This window comes from Aquarana catesbeiana, linkage group LG06 (assembly GCF_042186555.1).
Source record: "Aquarana catesbeiana isolate 2022-GZ linkage group LG06, ASM4218655v1, whole genome shotgun sequence".
Classification (NCBI taxonomy): Eukaryota; Metazoa; Chordata; class Amphibia; order Anura; family Ranidae; genus Aquarana; species Aquarana catesbeiana.
Window position 1 is genome coordinate 79132748 of NC_133329.1, and position 16929 is coordinate 79149676.

The window sequence follows — 16929 nt, forward strand, 5'->3', positions numbered from 1 at the left end:
GTCCTAGCCTGCCTGTATACCGTCCTAGCCTGCCTGTATACCGTCCTGGCCTGCCTATATACTGTTCTAACCTGTCTATATACCCTCCTAGCCTGCCTATATACCGTCCTAGCCTGCCTGTATACCGTCCTAGCCTGCCTGTATACCACCCTAGCCTGCCTGTATACTGTTCTAACCTGACTATATACCCTCCTAGCCTGCCTATATACTGTCCTAGCCTGCCTGTATACCATCCTAGCCTGAATGTATACTGTTCTAACCTGTCTATATACCCTCCTAGCCTGCCTATATACTGTCCTAGCCTGCCTGTATACCGTCCTAGCCTGCCTGTATACCGTCCTAGCCTGCCTGTATACCGTCCTAGCCTGCCTATATACTGTTCTAACCTGTCTATATACCCTCCTAGCCTGCCTATATACCGTCCTAGCCTGCCTATATACCGTCCTAGCCTGAATGTATACTGTTCTAACCTGTCTATATACCCTCCTAGCCTGCCTGTATACCGTCCTAGCCTGCCTGTATACCGTCCTAGCCTGCCTGTATACCGTCCTAGCCTGCCTGTATACCATCCTAGCCTGCCTGTATACCGTCCTAGCCTGCCTGTATATTGTCCTGGCCTGCCTGTATACCGTCCTAGCCTGCCTGTATACCGTCCTAGCCTTTCACATGCGTTTGCAAATGTGTGCTAACTAAACCCCTGCTTTTAACATACGGTTAGACAGGTAAATTTGGTTGGTCAGCAGACTGTTTGGTGAGTTGAGCTATGGAATTGTCCTTTTCTTGTATGTATATGCCCTCCATGTGCTCCTTACTGTGAAGGCCAGTTATGGGTGTGGGCGGTGACCAGTGTCTTGTTACCGTTTGTATATTTGGGTCGGGGACACACTGGACGCCTCTGCTGCTATTGCTGGGTGTCCAGTGTGTGTCCTGTCCCTTTAAGGGGGCTAGGGCGGCCTCCTGGCTCACCTGTCTCACACCTATCCATTCAATGCATGTGCTTCCACTGTGGAGACACTTATAAATTTAGTGTTAGGACTGCAAGTAATACAGGGTGCCTTGACGAGGCCTTGCAGCTTTCACATGCGTTTGCAAATGTGTGCTAACTAAACCCCTGCTTTTAACATACGGTTAGACAGGTAAATTTGGTTGGTCAGCAGACTGTTTGGTGAGTTGAGCTATGGAATTGTCCTTTTCTTGTACCGTCCTAGCCTGCCTGCATATTGTTCTAGCCTGCCTGTATATTGTCCTAGCCTGCCTGTATATTGTCCTGGCCTGCCTGTATACCGTCCTAGCCTGCCTGTATACCGTCCTAGCCTGCCTGTATATTGTCCTGGCCTGCCTGTATACCGTCCTAGCCTGCCTGTATACCATCCTAGCCTGCCTGCATATTGTTCTAGCCTGCCTGTATATTGTCCTGGCCTGCCTGTATACCGTCCTAGCCTGTCTATATACCCTCCTAGCCTGCCTGTATACCGTCCTGGCCTGCCTGTATACCGTCCTGGCCTGCCTGTATACCGTCCTAGCCTGCCTGTATACCATCCTAGCCTGCCTGCATATTGTTCTAGCCTGCCTGTATATTGTCCTGGCCTGCCTGTATACCGTCCTAGCCTGTCTATATACCCTCCTAGCCTGCCTGTATACCGTCCTGGCCTGCCTGTATACCGTCCTGGCCTGCCTGTATACCGTCCTGGCCTGCCTGTATACCGTCCTGGCCTGCCTGTATACCGTCTTAGCCTGCCTGTATACCGTCCTAGCTTGCCTGTATACCGTCCTGGCCTGCCTGTATACCGTCCTAGCCTGCCTGTATATTGTCCTGGCCTGCCTGTATACCGTCCTAGCCTGCCTGTATACCCTCCTGGCCTGCCTGTATACCGTCCTGGCCTGCCTGTATACCGTCCTGGCCTGCCTGTATACCGTCCTGGCCTGCCTGTATACCGTCTTAGCCTGCCTGTATACCGTCCTGGCTTGCCTGTATACCGTCCTGGCCTGCCTGTATACCCTCCTGGCCTGCCTGTATACCCTCCTGGCCTGCCTGTATACCCTCCTGGCCTGCCTGTATACCCTCCTGGCCTGCCTGTATACCGTCCTGGCCTGCCTGTATACCGTCCTAGCTTGCCTGTATACCGTCCTGGCCTGCCTGTATACCGTCCTGGCCTGCCTGTATACCGTCCTGGCCTGCCTGTATACCGTCCTGGCCTGCCTGTATACCGTCCTAGCTTGCCTGTATACCGTCCTGGCCTGTCTATATACCCTCCTAGCCTGCCTGTATACCGTCCTGGCCTGCCTGTATACCGTCCTGGCCTGCCTGTATACCGTCCTGGCCTGCCTGTATACCGTCTTGGCCTGCCTGTATATCGTCTTAGCCTGCCTGTATATAGTCTTAACCTGCCTGTATACCATCCTAGCTTGCCTGTATATTGTCCTGGCCTGCCTGTATACCGTCCTAGCCTGCCTGTATAGCGTCCTAGCCTGCCTGTATAGCGTCCTAGCCTGCCTGTATACCATTCTAGCTTGCCTGTATACCGTCCTGGCCTGCCTGTATATCGTCTTAGCCTGCCTGTATACCTTCCTAGCTTGCCTGTATACCGTCCTAGCCTGCCTGTATACCGTTCTAGCCTGCCTGTATACCATTCTGGCCTGCCTGTGTACCGTCCTGGCCTGCCTGTGTACCGTCCTGGCCTGCCTGTGTACCGTCCTGGCCTGCCTGTATATTGTCCTGGCCTGCCTGTATACCATCCTAGCCTGCCTGTATACCGTCCTAGCCTGTCTATATACCCTCCTAGCCTGCCTGTATACCGTCCTAGCCTGCCTGTATACCATTCTAGCCTGCCTGTATATCGTCCTAGCCTGCCTGTATATCGTCCTGGCCTGCCTGTATACCGCCCTGGCCTGCCTGTATACCGTCCTGGCCTGCCTGTATACCGTCTTAGCCTGCCTGTATACCGTCCTAGCTTGCCTGTATACCGTCCTGGCCTGCCTGTATACCGTCCTAGCCTGCCTGTATATCGTCCTGGCCTGCCTGTATATCGTCCTGGCCTGCCTGTATACCGTCCTGGCCTGCCTGTATATCGTCTTAGCCTGCCTGTATACTGTCCTAGCTTGCCTGTATACCGTCCTGGCCTGCCTGTATATCGTCTTAGCCTGCCTGTATACCTTCCTAGCTTGCCTGTATACCGTCCTAGCCTGCCTGTATACCGTTCTAGCCTGCCTGTATACCGTTCTAGCCTGCCTGTATACCGTCCTAGCCTGCCTGTATACCGTCCTAGCCTGCCTGTATACCGTCGTAGCTTGCCTGTATACCGTCCTGGCCTGCCTGTATACCGTTCTAGCCTGCCTGTATACTGTCCTAGCCTGCCTGTATACCCTCCTATCCTGCCTGTATACTGTTCTAGCCTGTCTGCATACCGTCCTAGCCTGCCTCTATACCGTCCTAGCCTGCCTGTATATTGTCCTAGCCTGCCTGTATACTGTCCTAGCCTGCCTGTATACCGTCCTAGCCTGCCTGTATATTGTCCTGGCCTGCCTGTATACCGTCCTAGCCTGCCTGTATACCGTCCTGACCTGCCTGTATATCGTCTTAGCCTGCCTGTATACCGTCCTGGCTTGCCTGTATACCGTTCTGGCCTGCCTGTATACCGTCCTAGCCTGCCTGTATACAGTCCTAGCCTGCCTGTATACCATTCTAGCCTGCCTGTATACCGTCCTAGCCTGCCTGTATACCGTCCTGGCCTGCCTGTATACCGTCCTAGCCTGCCTGTATATCGTCCTAGCCTGCCTGTATACTGTTCTAGCCTGCCTGTATACTGTCCTAGCCTGCCTGTATATCGTCCTAGCCTGCCTGTATACCGTCCTAGCCTGCCTGTATACCGTCCTGGCCTGCCTGTATATCGTCTTAGCCTGCCTGTATACCATCCTAGCTTGCCTGTATACCGTCCTGGCCTGCCTGTATACCATCCTAGCCTGCCTGTATACCGTTCTGGCCTGCCTGTATACCGTCCTAGCCTGCCTGTATACAGTTCTAGCCTGCCTGTATACCATTCTAGCCTGCCTGTATACCGTCTTGGCCTGCCTGTATACCGTCCTGGCCTGCCTGTATATCGTCCTAGCCTGCCTGTATACTGTTCTAGCCTGCCTGTATACTGTCCTAGCCTGCCTGTATATCGTCCTATCCTGCCTGTATACCGTCCTGGCCTGCCTGTATACCGTCCTAGCCTGCCTGTATACAGTTCTAGCCTGCCTGTATACCATTCTAGCCTGTCTGCATACCGTCCTAGCCTGCCTGTATACCGTCCTAGCCTGCCTGTATATTGTCCTAGCCTGCCTGTATACCATCCTAGCCTGCCTGTATACCGTCCTAGCTTGCCTGTATACCGTCCTGGCCTGCCTGTATACCGTCCTGGCCTGCCTGTATATCGTCCTAGCCTGCCTGTATACTGTTCTAGCCTGCCTGTATACTGTCCTAGCCTGCCTGTATATCGTCCTATCCTGCCTGTATACCGTCCTGGCCTGCCTGTATACCGTCCTAGCCTGCCTGTATACAGTTCTAGCCTGCCTGTATACCGTTCTAGCCTGTCTGCATACCGTCCTAGCCTGCCTGTATACCGTCCTAGCCTGCCTGTATATTGTCCTAGCCTGCCTGTATACCGTCCTGGCCTGCCTGTATACCGTCCTGGCCTGCCTGTATACCGTCCTGGCCTGCCTGTATACCATCCTGGCCTGCCTGTATACCGTCTTAGCCTGCCTGTATACCGTCCTGGCCTGCCTGTATACCGTCCTGGCCTGCCTGTATACCGTCCTAGCCTGCCTGTATACCGTCCTAGCCTGCCTGTATACCATTCTAGCCTGCCTGTATATCGTCCTATCCTGCCTGTATACTGTTCTAGCCTGTCTGCATACCGTCCTAGCCTGCCTGCATACCGTCCTAGCTTGCCTGCATACCGTCCTGGCCTGCCTGCATACCGTCCTGACCTGCCTGCATACCGTCCTGGCCTGCCTGCATACCGTCCTGGCCTGCCTGCATACCGTCCTAGCCTGCCTGCATACCGTCCTAGCTTGCCTGTATACCGTCCTGGCCTGCCTGTATATCGTCCTAGCCTGCCTGTATACTGTCCTAGCCTGCCTGTATATCGTCCTATCCTGCCTGTATACTGTTCTAGCCTGTCTGCATACCATCCTAGCCTGCCTGCATACCGTCCTAGCCTGCCTGCATATTGTCCTAGCCTGCCTGTATACTGTCCTAGTCTGCCTGTATACCGTCCTAGCCTGCCTGTATATTGTCCTGGCCTGCCTGTATACCGTCCTAGCCTGCCTGTATATTGTCCTGGCCTGCCTGTATATTGTCCTGGCCTGCCTGTATACCATCCTAGCCTGCCTGTATATTGTCCTGGCCTGCCTGTATACCGTCCTAGCCTGCCTGTATACCGTCCTAGCCTGCCTGTATACCGTCCTAGCCTGCCTGTATACCGTCCTAGCCTGCCTGTATATCGTACTGGGCTGCGTGTATACCGTCCTGGCCTACCTGTATATTGTCCTAGCCTGCCTGTATATTGTCCTGGCCTGCCTGTATACCATCCTAGCCTGCCTGTATATCGTCCTAGCCTGCCTGTATACCGTCCTAGCCTGCCTGTATACCGTTCTAGCCTGCCTTTATATTGTCCTGACCTGCCTGTATACCGTCCTGGCCTGCCTGTATACCGTCCTGGCCTGCCTGTATACCGTCCTGGCCTGCCTGTATACCATCCTGGCCTGCCTGTATACCTGTATATAGAGATGATAGAGGGATATATATAGAGACGATAGAGGGGAGTATATAGAGATGATAGAGGGGGGAGTATATAGAGAATGATAGAGGGGAGTATATAGTGGAGATATGTTTTTAATTGATCTATTGTAACAGTCATCGATAAAGGACGAGAATGATGGTGTGGTGTGTGTGTGTGTGTGTGTGTGGGGGGGGGGGTATTGAAGGACCCGGCCTTGGGGCGGCAAAGGGTGTAAATCCGGGCCTGGGTGCAGTAATGTCTAGCTTATATAAATCTCCAGTCATATGAGGTGGTGCAGTAATGTCTAGCTTATATAAATCTCCAGTCATATGAGGTGGTGCAGTAATGTCTAGGGTATATAAACCTACAGTCATAAGAGGTGGTGCAGTATTGTCTAGGGCATATAAATCTCCAGTCATATGAGGTGGTGCAGCAATGTCTAGGGTATATAAACCTCCAGTCATATGAGGTGGTGCAGCAATGTCTAGGATATATAAACCTCCAGTCATATGAGGTGGTACAGCAATGTCTAGGATATATAAACCTCCAGTCATATGAGGTGGTGCAGTAATGTCTAGGGTAGTGGCATCGGAAATGCTCATCCAAAGGGCATGCTAAATGTACAATGTGAAGGCGCTGCACACTGACAGCTAAGTGTGTGATAACTAGAAGACCCCTTTCACACTGGGGCGGTGGGTGTGTCGGTGGAAAAATGGCGCTATTTTTAGCGGAGCTTTACCATCAATTTCGCATCGCTATTCAGCCGCTAGCGGGGCGCTTTTACCCCCCCTGCCAGCGGCCAAGAAAGGGTTAAAACCACCGCTCCAAAGATGCTGCTAGCAGGACTTTTTTTAGCGTCCTGCCAGCGCACCACTTCAGTGTGAAAGCCCTCAGGGCTTTCACATTGGAGACACGGCAGCGGCTCTTTCAGGGTGCTTTGCAGGTGCTATTTTTAGCGTTATAGCGCCCGCAAAATGCCCCAGTGTGAAAGGGGTCGAAGAAGTGGTCTCAGCCTCGGCTCCTCCAAAGACCGCCCTCCCCGACGCGTTTCGCCCTGGCTTAGTCATAAAGGTCTTTATTATTTATCGATATGATTATTATGTCATAGAACTTGTATATGTATTATGTACAGTGCTGCACCATATGTTGGTGCTTTATAAATAACAATAATATTAGGTGAACCAGAAACAATTGCTGTATATATATTTTTCCCAGATTTCAGTTGTGGCCCCCCCACCATGGACATTGTGGCTGCAGAGCTTCTCCCCAATCTCCGTACTCAGAGCTGGGACAAGGGGCGGGGGACAGGAGAAGTGTCAGCAGCAGACAGAAAAGAGTCAGGAGGAGCTGCGGGATCTCTGTGCTCTCTTCCATCCTGTTAGTAGAGCGCTCCTCTATAGAGCGGATTACACAGGATCGCTCTTAGCTCAAACAGTATGCGGCTTAATTACCCGTCCCCTTCCCACATTCCGCACCTCCTCACTACTCCTCTAAGATTGGAGGGGGTGGGGCTTGTGGCGGAGGATGATGGGGGGCTGTTTATGCTGGAAAGAGTAATGGTAGGGGAGGGGGGTATTTGTGCTATAAGGAGGAATTGGAAGGGGGATTTGTGCTAGGAGGAGGAAATAGGGGGTATGTGTTAGGAGGCAGGATTGGGGCAGATTTGGCCTACCACAGACCACGGTCACATCTCACCTACTGCTATGCGGCCATGCCTGTGTCTCCTCTCCCACCCCACCAGCAATGTGGGAAGGCTGTCCACAAGGTTTAGGAGTGTGTCTATGGGAATGTTTGACCATTCTTCCAGAAGTGCATTTGTGAGGTCAGGCACTGATGTTGGACGAGACGGCCTGGCTCACTGTCTCCGCTCTAATTCATCCCAAAGGTGTTCTATTGGGTTGAGGCAGGCCAATCAAGTTCCTCCACCCCAAACTCGCTCATCCATGTCCCCAAACTGTTCCCACAAAGTCGGGAGCATGAAATTGTGAAAAATATCTTGGTATGCTGATGCCTTAAGAGTTCCCTTCACTGGAACTAAGGGGCCAAGCCCAAACCCCTGAAAACAACCACACACCATAATCCCTTCTCCACCAAATGATTTGGACCAGTGCACAAAGCAAGGTCCATAAAGACATGGATGAGCGAGTTTTGGGCTGGAGGAACTTGACCCGATAGAACACCTTTCGGATTAATTAGAGTGGAGACTGCAATCCAGGCCTTCTCATCCAACATCAGTGTCTGACCTCACAAATGCGCTTCTGAAAGAATGGTCAAACATTCCCATATACACACTCCTAAACCTTGTGGACAGCCTTCCCAGAAGAGTTGAAGCTATTATAGCTGCAAAGCGTGGGCCAACTCAATATTGAACCCTACGGACTAAGACTGGAATGCCATTAAAGTTCATGTGTGTGTAAAGAACATTAATGTGTGGCTCTAGACATATGCTTCTGTATATGTTGTATAATACCATTCCAATTGTATTATAGAGATGAGATATACTTTACACCCCTGAAGAAGGAGTTGTATATCTCTGAAACGCGCTGGATGATTGGAGATGAATGGAGATGCATCATACAAGTTTGCATCATCTACAGTATGACAGTGCTTTGTGATATGTTCTTCTGCAAGCTGTATCATGTTTTTAATATATTTGGTTTTGTATTACAATACAATTGTTAATATGCTTTTTAATCAGTTTGTGTGACATAGTGCCTCTAAAGTCCCTTCAGGGGGTTACAATTTGGTTTAGTCATTGCAAGTATGCATATGCCAGATCTGTGTGATCCCTGTGGAAGTTATCTTCCAGATTCAATGCCCAAAGCATTCTCTGATTGGACGAGGTGGAGATTGTGATGTCACCACCCCACCTTCTGCACTTTGTCCAATCACAGAACTCCTTGCATTCAAAATGCAAGACGTTCTGTAAATGGCACCTTTACCAAGCATGCAACCTCCAGTGTTCCCAATGCAGCAGAGCAACCACTCAGTAGAGGACCAAGAAGATAGTGGAGATCATGGTGTATACTACAGTCATCGTTACCTTCCACAGGAATCCCACAAGTATGTTATATGCATGGTTATAGTGGTCCAAGCTGGATCAATGTAACCATGCACAAAGCCATACCTGAAATTCATCTATAAAGGATTAGTCCCACCAGATATGATATTTCCGTTATGGGTGGACATGGGAGGGCTTGACCACCCAGTTTCTAATATCACTCAAGGATAACACTGAAATACTCGGTTTTGCCCTCAAAGTAAATTCTTACTCTTCCAGATATCTTCTCTATTTAATAATCAATTGCATTGTACACTAATGAAGATGAGACCTCCTTGTGGCGGTGACAGGCGGGCGGAGCTGAGAACTCTAAGGTTTCTCGTTGTTTTTTAGAACTATAAAAAGCCTGGGGGCTGCTTCAACCCATCATGATTGCTCCCTTTAGTTTCTGTGGACTAAAGAGGAATCCCACAGTTGACAAAGAGGTGTAAGTGATCCACAATAAGGATTTTATTTTGAGTTGAACCATAAATCCCTTTAAATATGTCTAATTCAGGGTCTCGGTCTTCCTCTGTGATTGGTTATCTTCACAGGAAAATGTCTCACTATGGTATTAAGGTGAATAACAAATGCCCATTCAGCTCCAACTGATGCTTCAAAGTGAGGGGAGCTCCATCACAAGGCATGGGGCGACGTTAGAAAGACGGGTCACCAAAGCCAACCTCCTCCTGCAGCTGGTGGATCTCGGTCAGCAGGGTCTGGTCCTGGAGATTTAACTGCAAGAGAAGAATTAGACGACTGAGCTGGATTATGTTGCCAACAATATACCATATGAGGGTGGTGTTATCATATGCGTTTGTGCAATTTTGCGTATTTTCATACGCGCAAATGTATTCTCGTGTTCACAATATAAGTGTATACACACGCATCTGTGTGCACGTGGCGTAAATTACTGACCAAAAATGTAGATTTTTCTATTTTTTTACTGAAGAATACACGGCCCGACTGGGGTTGTTGGTCACCCTGTGCCCCTAATAAACACAGGGTGACATAGAAGGAGCCGGGGGAGCTGGACAAGGAGTTTCCAGAGCTCTCCAAGGTAAGCTGGGTTCTAAAAGCCCCCCGCCCAAAGTGACTCCCGTCACAGTGCTTGTTTACACGCCTGTGTGCAAAGGCACATTACAATTACTGGGCTGTATTTTAGCTCAGTAAAAAAATAAGCTGTACCGAGCTTTTTCAAGCTGCAATGTGCAAGAGGCCTTAGAACCCCAAACATTATATATGTTTTTAAGTAGATGCCCTAAAGAATAAAATAGTGGGTGTTGCATATTTTTATGTCACACAATTGTCTGATTGATAATTTAACTGATGATTTATATTTTTTTGAAAAAATACACTTTAATGAATTGTAATGTGCAAAAACACAATACAATACCCAATTGTTAGGTAAAATATAAAAGATGATGGTACGCAGCAGTGGCGGCTGGTGCTCAATAATTCAAAGAATGCGGAGAATGCAGGGAACACATTCGACATTCCCCCACCCCACGAGACGGACGACCTCCTCACCTGCCCGCGATGACTATGATCTCCCCTCCTTCCCCTGTCCGAGTGCCAGATGGCTGAGCCGATGCGGGTGAGCCATCCATGGTCACAGTGACGGCTGGTGGGTCGGTCGTTCTTCTCCTCTGGCTGTGCTCTCCTCTCTCCTCCCTCCTACTCCCTCCTTCTCCTCGATGTCCAATAGGATCGCCTGGCGTTTTGGCCAATCCGGAAACTTCCTGATTGGCAGGGAGGAGATTCAGTGTGAAAATAGCGAATATTCATTTGCTATTGTCACACAACTGGGTTGGCTCGGGGCGCAGTGCTCTGCGCCCCGACACCACCCTTTTCTGAAGCCTATTAAAACCTCTGGCTCTAATCACGTGCTTCAAAAAAAAACCACTCCCTCCATTGGAATCCATGCATGCGGCGCCCTGTATGTAGATCAGGGGGCCGGATGCATGGATGGGGGGGGGGGCAACGCCCATGCGCCCCTAATGGTTGGGCCGCCACTGGTACGCAGAGTAATTAGATACCAAACATGTCATGCTTTAACCACTTGAGCCCCGGACCATTATGCTGCCTAAGGACCAGAGGTCTTTTTCCAATTTGGCACTGCGTCGCTTTAACTGCTAATTGCGCGGTCATGCAATGCTGTACCCAAACGAAATTTGCGTCCTTTTCTTCCCACAAATAGAGCTTTCTTTTGATGGTATTTGATCACCTCTGCAGTTTTTATTTTTTGCGCTATAAACGGAAAAAGACCGAAAATTTTGAAAAAAAATGATATTTTCTACTTTTTGTTATAAAAAAAATCCAATAAACTAAATTTTAGTCATACATTTAGGCCAAAATGTATTCGGCCACATGTCTTTGGTAAAAAAAATGTCAATAAGCATATATTTATTGGTTTGCGCAAAAGTTATAACGTCTACAAACTAGGGTACATTTTCTGTAATTTACACAGCTTTTAGTTTATGACTGCCTATGTCATTTCTTGAGGTGCTAAAATGGCAGGGCAGTACAAACCCCCCCCAAATGACCCCATTTTGGAAAGTAGACACCCCAAGGAAATTGCTGAGAGGCGTGTTGAACCCATTGAATATTTATTTTTTTTGTCCCAAGTGATTGAATAATGACAAGAAAAAAAAAAATATTTACAAAAAGTTGTCACTAAATGATATATTGCTCACACAGGCCATGGGCCTATGTGGAATTGCACCCCAAAATACATTCAGCTGCTTCTCCTGAGTATGGGGATACTACATGTGTGGGACTTTTTGGGAGCTTAGCCGCGTACGGGGCCCCGAAAACCAAGCACCGCCTTCAGGATTTCTAAGGGTGTAAATTTTTGATTTCACTCTTCACTGCCTATCACAGTTTCGGAGGCCATGGAATGCCCAGGTGGCACAAAACCCCCCCAAATGACCCCATTTTGGAAAGTAGACACCCCAAGCTATTTGCTGAGAGGCATGGTGAGTATTTTTCAGCTCTCATTTGTTTTTGAAAATGAAGAAAGACAAGAAAAAACTTTTTATTTTTTCTTTTTTCAATTTTCAAAACTTTGTGACAAAAAGTGAGGTCTGCAAAATACTCACTATACCTCTCATCAAATAGCTTTGGGTGTCTACTTTCCAAAATGGGGTCATTTGGGGGGGGTTTGTGCCACCTGGGCTTTCCATGGCCTCCGAAACTGTGATAGGCAGTGAAGAGTGAAATCAAAAATTCACGCCCTTAGAAAGCCTGAAGGCGGTGCTTGGTTTTCGGGGTCCCGTACGCGGCTAGGCTCCCAAAAAGTCTCACACATGTGGTATCCCCGTACTCAGGAGAAGCAGCAGAATGTATTTTGGGGTGTAATTTCACATATTCCCATGGCATGTTTGAGCAATATATCATTTAGTGACAACTTTGTGCAAAAAAAAAAAAAAAAAAAAAAATTTGTCTCTTTCCCGCAACTTGTGTCGCAATATAAAATATTCCATGGACTCGACATGCCTCTCAGCAAATAGCTTGGGGTGTCTACTTTCCAAAATGGGGTCATTTGGGGGGGTTTTGAACTGTCCTGGCATTTCATGCACAACATTTAGAAGCTTATGTCACACATCACCAACTCTTCTAACCACTTGAAGACAAAGCCCTTTCTGACACTCATTGTTTACATGAAAAAGTTATTTTTTTTTGCAAAAAAATTACTTTGAACCCCCAAACATTATATATTTTTTTAAAGCAAATGCCCTACAGATTAAAATGGTGGGTGTTTCATTTTTTTTTTTCACACAGTATTTGCGCAGCGATTTTTCAAACGCATTTTTTGGGGAAAAAACACACTTTTTTAAATTTTAATGCACTAAAACACACTATATTGCCCAAATGTTTGATGAAATAAAAAAGATGATCTTAGGCCGAGTACATGGATACCAAACATGACATGCTTTAAAATTGCGCACAAACGTGCAGTGGCAACAAAATAAATACATTTTTAAAAGCCTTTACAGGTTACCACTTTAGATTTACAGAGGAGGTCTACTGCAAAAATTACTGCCCTCGATCTGACCTTCGCGGTGATACCTCACATGCATGGTGCAATTGCTGTTTACATTTGACGACAGACCGCCGCTTGCGTTCGCCTTAGCGCGAGAGCAGGGGGCGACAGGGGTGCTTTTTTTTTTTTTTCTTTATTATTTTTTTTGCTTTTTTATCTTATTTTTAAACTGTTCCTTTCATTTTTTTTTTTTTATCATTTTTATTGTTATCTCGGGGAATGTAAATATCCCCTATGATAGCAATAGGTAGTGACAGGTACTCTTTTTTGAAAAAATTGGGGTCTATTAGACCCTAGATCTCTCCTCTGCCCTCAAAGCATCTGATGACACCAAGATCGGTGTGATAAAATGCTTCCCCAATTTCCCAATGGCGCTATTTACATCCGGCGAAATCTAAGTCATAAAATGCTCGTAGCTTCCGGTTTCTTAGGCCATAGAGATGTTTGGAGCCACTCTGGTCTCTGATCAGCTCTATGGTCAGCTGGCTGAATCACCGGCTGCATTCTCAGGTTCCCTGTTGAGACAGGAGAGCCAGAGAAAAACACGGAAGACGGTGGGGGGGGGGGGGCTTTCCCTCCCACGGCTTGTAAAAGCAGTCTAGAGGCTAATTAGCCACTAGGATTGCTTTTACATGAAAGCCGACCACTGGCTGAAAAGAATGATACCAAGATGATACCTAAACCTGCAGGCATCATTCTGGTATAACCATTCAAAGTCGTGAATTGCGTACCTGAAGACAAAAAAATGGTTAACAATAAAGCACAGTAAATGGTAAAGTATAAAAAATTGCATACCTGAAAAGCAAACATGATAAAACATAATAACAATAAAACATTGCAGAATAGAATACAGTATAAAAGAGCAGAACAATAGAGAGAGAATAGAGAGAGAGAGAACAATAAAACGACAACTATTTTTTTTTATTTTATATATATTTTTTTTTTTTTATACTTTTTTTGTAACTAACTTTTATAACGGTAACCGGTTCCAGGTTCGGGTCTCTCAAAATGCAATGGCATCTTGGGAGACCCTGTGAAAGTGTGCCTAGTCTGTGCAATGCTGTACCCTACGCTAATACTCAACTAATGAATGGTAGCGTTCAAAACATTCACCAATGCAAAGACCAGGATTGTCAGGACAGGAGGGACAATAATAGTGGGTGTCACGCCTATATCCGCGCTTGCTGCAGACATGACATCTTTTTTGGGGGTTCGTTGGGTAGGGGTACTCGGGAGGACATAAAGAAAATGCCTCTCATGCAGCCGACTGCATTTGGTTGGGGATGTGAATGGGGGAAGTACGGGCGCTGCAGAAGCGGTGGGTTCCCAATTAGGATTGGCGAATGCAGCAGGAAGGGCATTATGGGCACGACGGGCCTGTGTTTGTCTTCTTGGTGGCAGCGGGACACTACTTGTGCTTGCCACCTCACCAGCTTGAACTGCACTTATGGGACTCACCACGTCACCAAGTGTTACTGCAGTGCTGGTTTGACTACGACCGGGGTGTACTAGGCCGCTGGCGCTTGCCAGTTCAATAAAAAGCTACCAAAAAAACTGTTAGCGATCGCAGGGATCAGGCCTGACTCTGCGAACGCTGCAGTTATGCGTTAAGTGTTTTGTAAGTGACAGTGATCAATCGATACTGCACTTGGGTGGGCTGGGCTGGGCGGAGGGGCAAAATGCAGGTGCTAGCAGGTATCTGGGCTGATCCCGCTAACACTGCGTTTTTGGGAACCCTAAACTGCTGGGGACGCCAGTATAGATCTGATCGGATCAGATATTGATCCGTTCAGATACTATACCACTAAGGGAGGTGTACGGTGCGTGCGTGGGTGTTAGCGGTACTGGCGCTAATCTGACGCTGCTTGGGGCTGGTGCTTGCCAGTTCACCAAAATACTACCAAAAAAACTGTTAGCGATCGCAGGGATCAGGCCTGACTCTGCGAACGCTGCAGTTATGCGTTAAGTGTTTTGTAAGTGTCAGTGATCGATCGATACTGCACTTGGGTGGGCTGGGCTGGGCCGGGCGGAGGGGCAAAACGCAGGTGCTAGCAGGTATCTGGGCTGATCCCGCTAACACTGCGTTTTTGGGAACCCTAAACTGCTGGGGACGCTAGTATAGATCTGATCGGATCAGATATTGATCCGATCAGATACTATACCACTAAGGGAGGCGTATGCTGCGTGCGTGGGTGTTAGCGGTACTGGCGCTAATCTGACGCTGCCTGGGGCGACGCATATCACCGCCGGGCGTTCAGGGGGCTAAATCTTTATTCGGTAATAAACGGCGGGTGCCCTGACACTATAAAAAATAAACAAACTAACCAGTGTCACCCGTAACAGTTATACGGTGATCAGTGGTGAAAGGGTTAACTAGGGGGCAATCAAGGGGTTAAAACATTTATTAGATAGTATATGGGGGTCCCTGTAGCTATAAAACGCTGACGGCGAACCTAAATATTTACGTCCCTAACTAGCGTCACCAGCGACACTAATACAGCGATCAGAAAAATGATCGCTTAGCGACACTGGTGACAGGGGGTGATCAAGGGGTTAAAACTTTATTAGGGGGGGTTAGGGGGGTATCCTAGACCTACAAGGGGGTAATACTAACTGTCCCAACACTGTAACTGTCACAAACTGACACCAATGCAGTAATCAGAAAAAAAAAAAAAAAAAACCTGCTTGGTGTCAGTTTGTGACAGGGGGGGGATCGGGGTGTTTTGTGTGCCTGGCATGTTCTACTGTGTGTGTGTTTGTAGTGTTGTGCACTCACATACCTGTCTTCTCTCCTCGGGCCGGAACGGAAATTACCGAGCCGAGGAGAGATGACATCATTTCCTTTGCTGCTGTTTAGCATACAGCAGCAAAGGAATGATGTGATTGGCCGGCGGCGATCGCGAGGGGGGGGGCCACGAACGGATGGCCTCCCCCTCACCTCTGATCGCCGCTGGACAAAAGACGACCGCCTCAGGCACCGGGGGGGGGGTCCGATTGGACCCCCCACCCGCGGAAGGCAAATCACGTATATGTACGTGATTTTGCCTGTCCGTGCCACCTTGCCGACGTAAATCGGCGTGAGGCGGTCGTCAAGTGGTTAAAATTGTGTACACTCATGTAACAGTGCCAAACTATGGTACCTAAAAATCTCCATAGGTGACGCTTTAAAAGCCGGTTTGAGTTTCACAGGAGGGCGCTTTACTTTTTTTTTTTATTGTTTATTTCATTTTGTTTAGTACTGTACCTTTATTTATTTATTTTGAACAGCCTCGTTGCTATCACAAGGGATGAACAACATCAGCATAGCCCATGGCTGGTCTTCTTTATAGAGCGATATGGGGTCTATTAGAAACTAAATCCTCGTCACTTCGTTTCTGACGTCACACAGTAGGAACAACAACATCAGTCCCTCTCACTGTGTGCCAGAACTGAGGAAAGCTCGCGAAACGCGTCGGGTTAGAGATGTATCATGCATATCTGTATCACATGTATTATTATAATATTATGGCTATGTTAAAGGATTACAATGCTATGTTGCTGTTTTATGAATTTGTTCACCCATGCTCATGTCCTATGTTGGATGATGTTGTTGTTACCAAATAAATTATTTTTACTTTTATACTTGTTCACCCTTTTGATCACCATGAACATCTCATTTAAAGTCCCAGGGGCGACTGTCTTTTCTCTGCTATATTTAGGGATGGAGGTGGTTCATGTCAGGGGTCAGTCCTCAGATTCTCTTTTCAATTGTGCCAGAACTGAATGCCATCAGTCGCATCCTTGATGGGCTCCCCAATCCGACAAGAGAGCCCAGTAAAGTTAGCAGCAACGGGGGGTGGGGGGTAGGGGAGGTGGTTGGAGAATAGCTGGCTGTAAATAATACCAGGATCATTACAGTAGCTGAAGTCATTATTCCGATAGAACCACTTCAACCTTACACCCTTTATAAACGGCCTAAGGATGGGAAGTGGTTAATGCAAACAGTATAAGTACCTGAATGTGACTTGGTATCAGCCTCTAGCACACCCTGTACAGCAGGGCTTGAGTGAGAGAGGAAGAACCAGCACAAGGAGCCAATCAGT

At 48.0% G+C, this 16929-nt stretch overlaps 1 protein-coding gene across 2 annotated transcripts in view; it reads right to left on the reverse strand.

Annotated features, from left to right (window-relative positions):
* Positions 1 to 9249: 9249 nt before the first annotated feature.
* Positions 9250 to 16929, reverse strand: part of CFAP70 (cilia and flagella associated protein 70) — an 87154-nt gene continuing 79474 nt past the window's right edge. For both annotated transcript variants that reach the window (XM_073636289.1, XM_073636288.1), the window contains exon 28: positions 9250 to 9539. In XM_073636289.1, the coding sequence (XP_073492390.1) occupies positions 9459 to 9539 (81 nt within the window). In that variant the 3' untranslated portion in view covers positions 9250 to 9458. The remainder of the gene's footprint in view (positions 9540 to 16929) is intronic.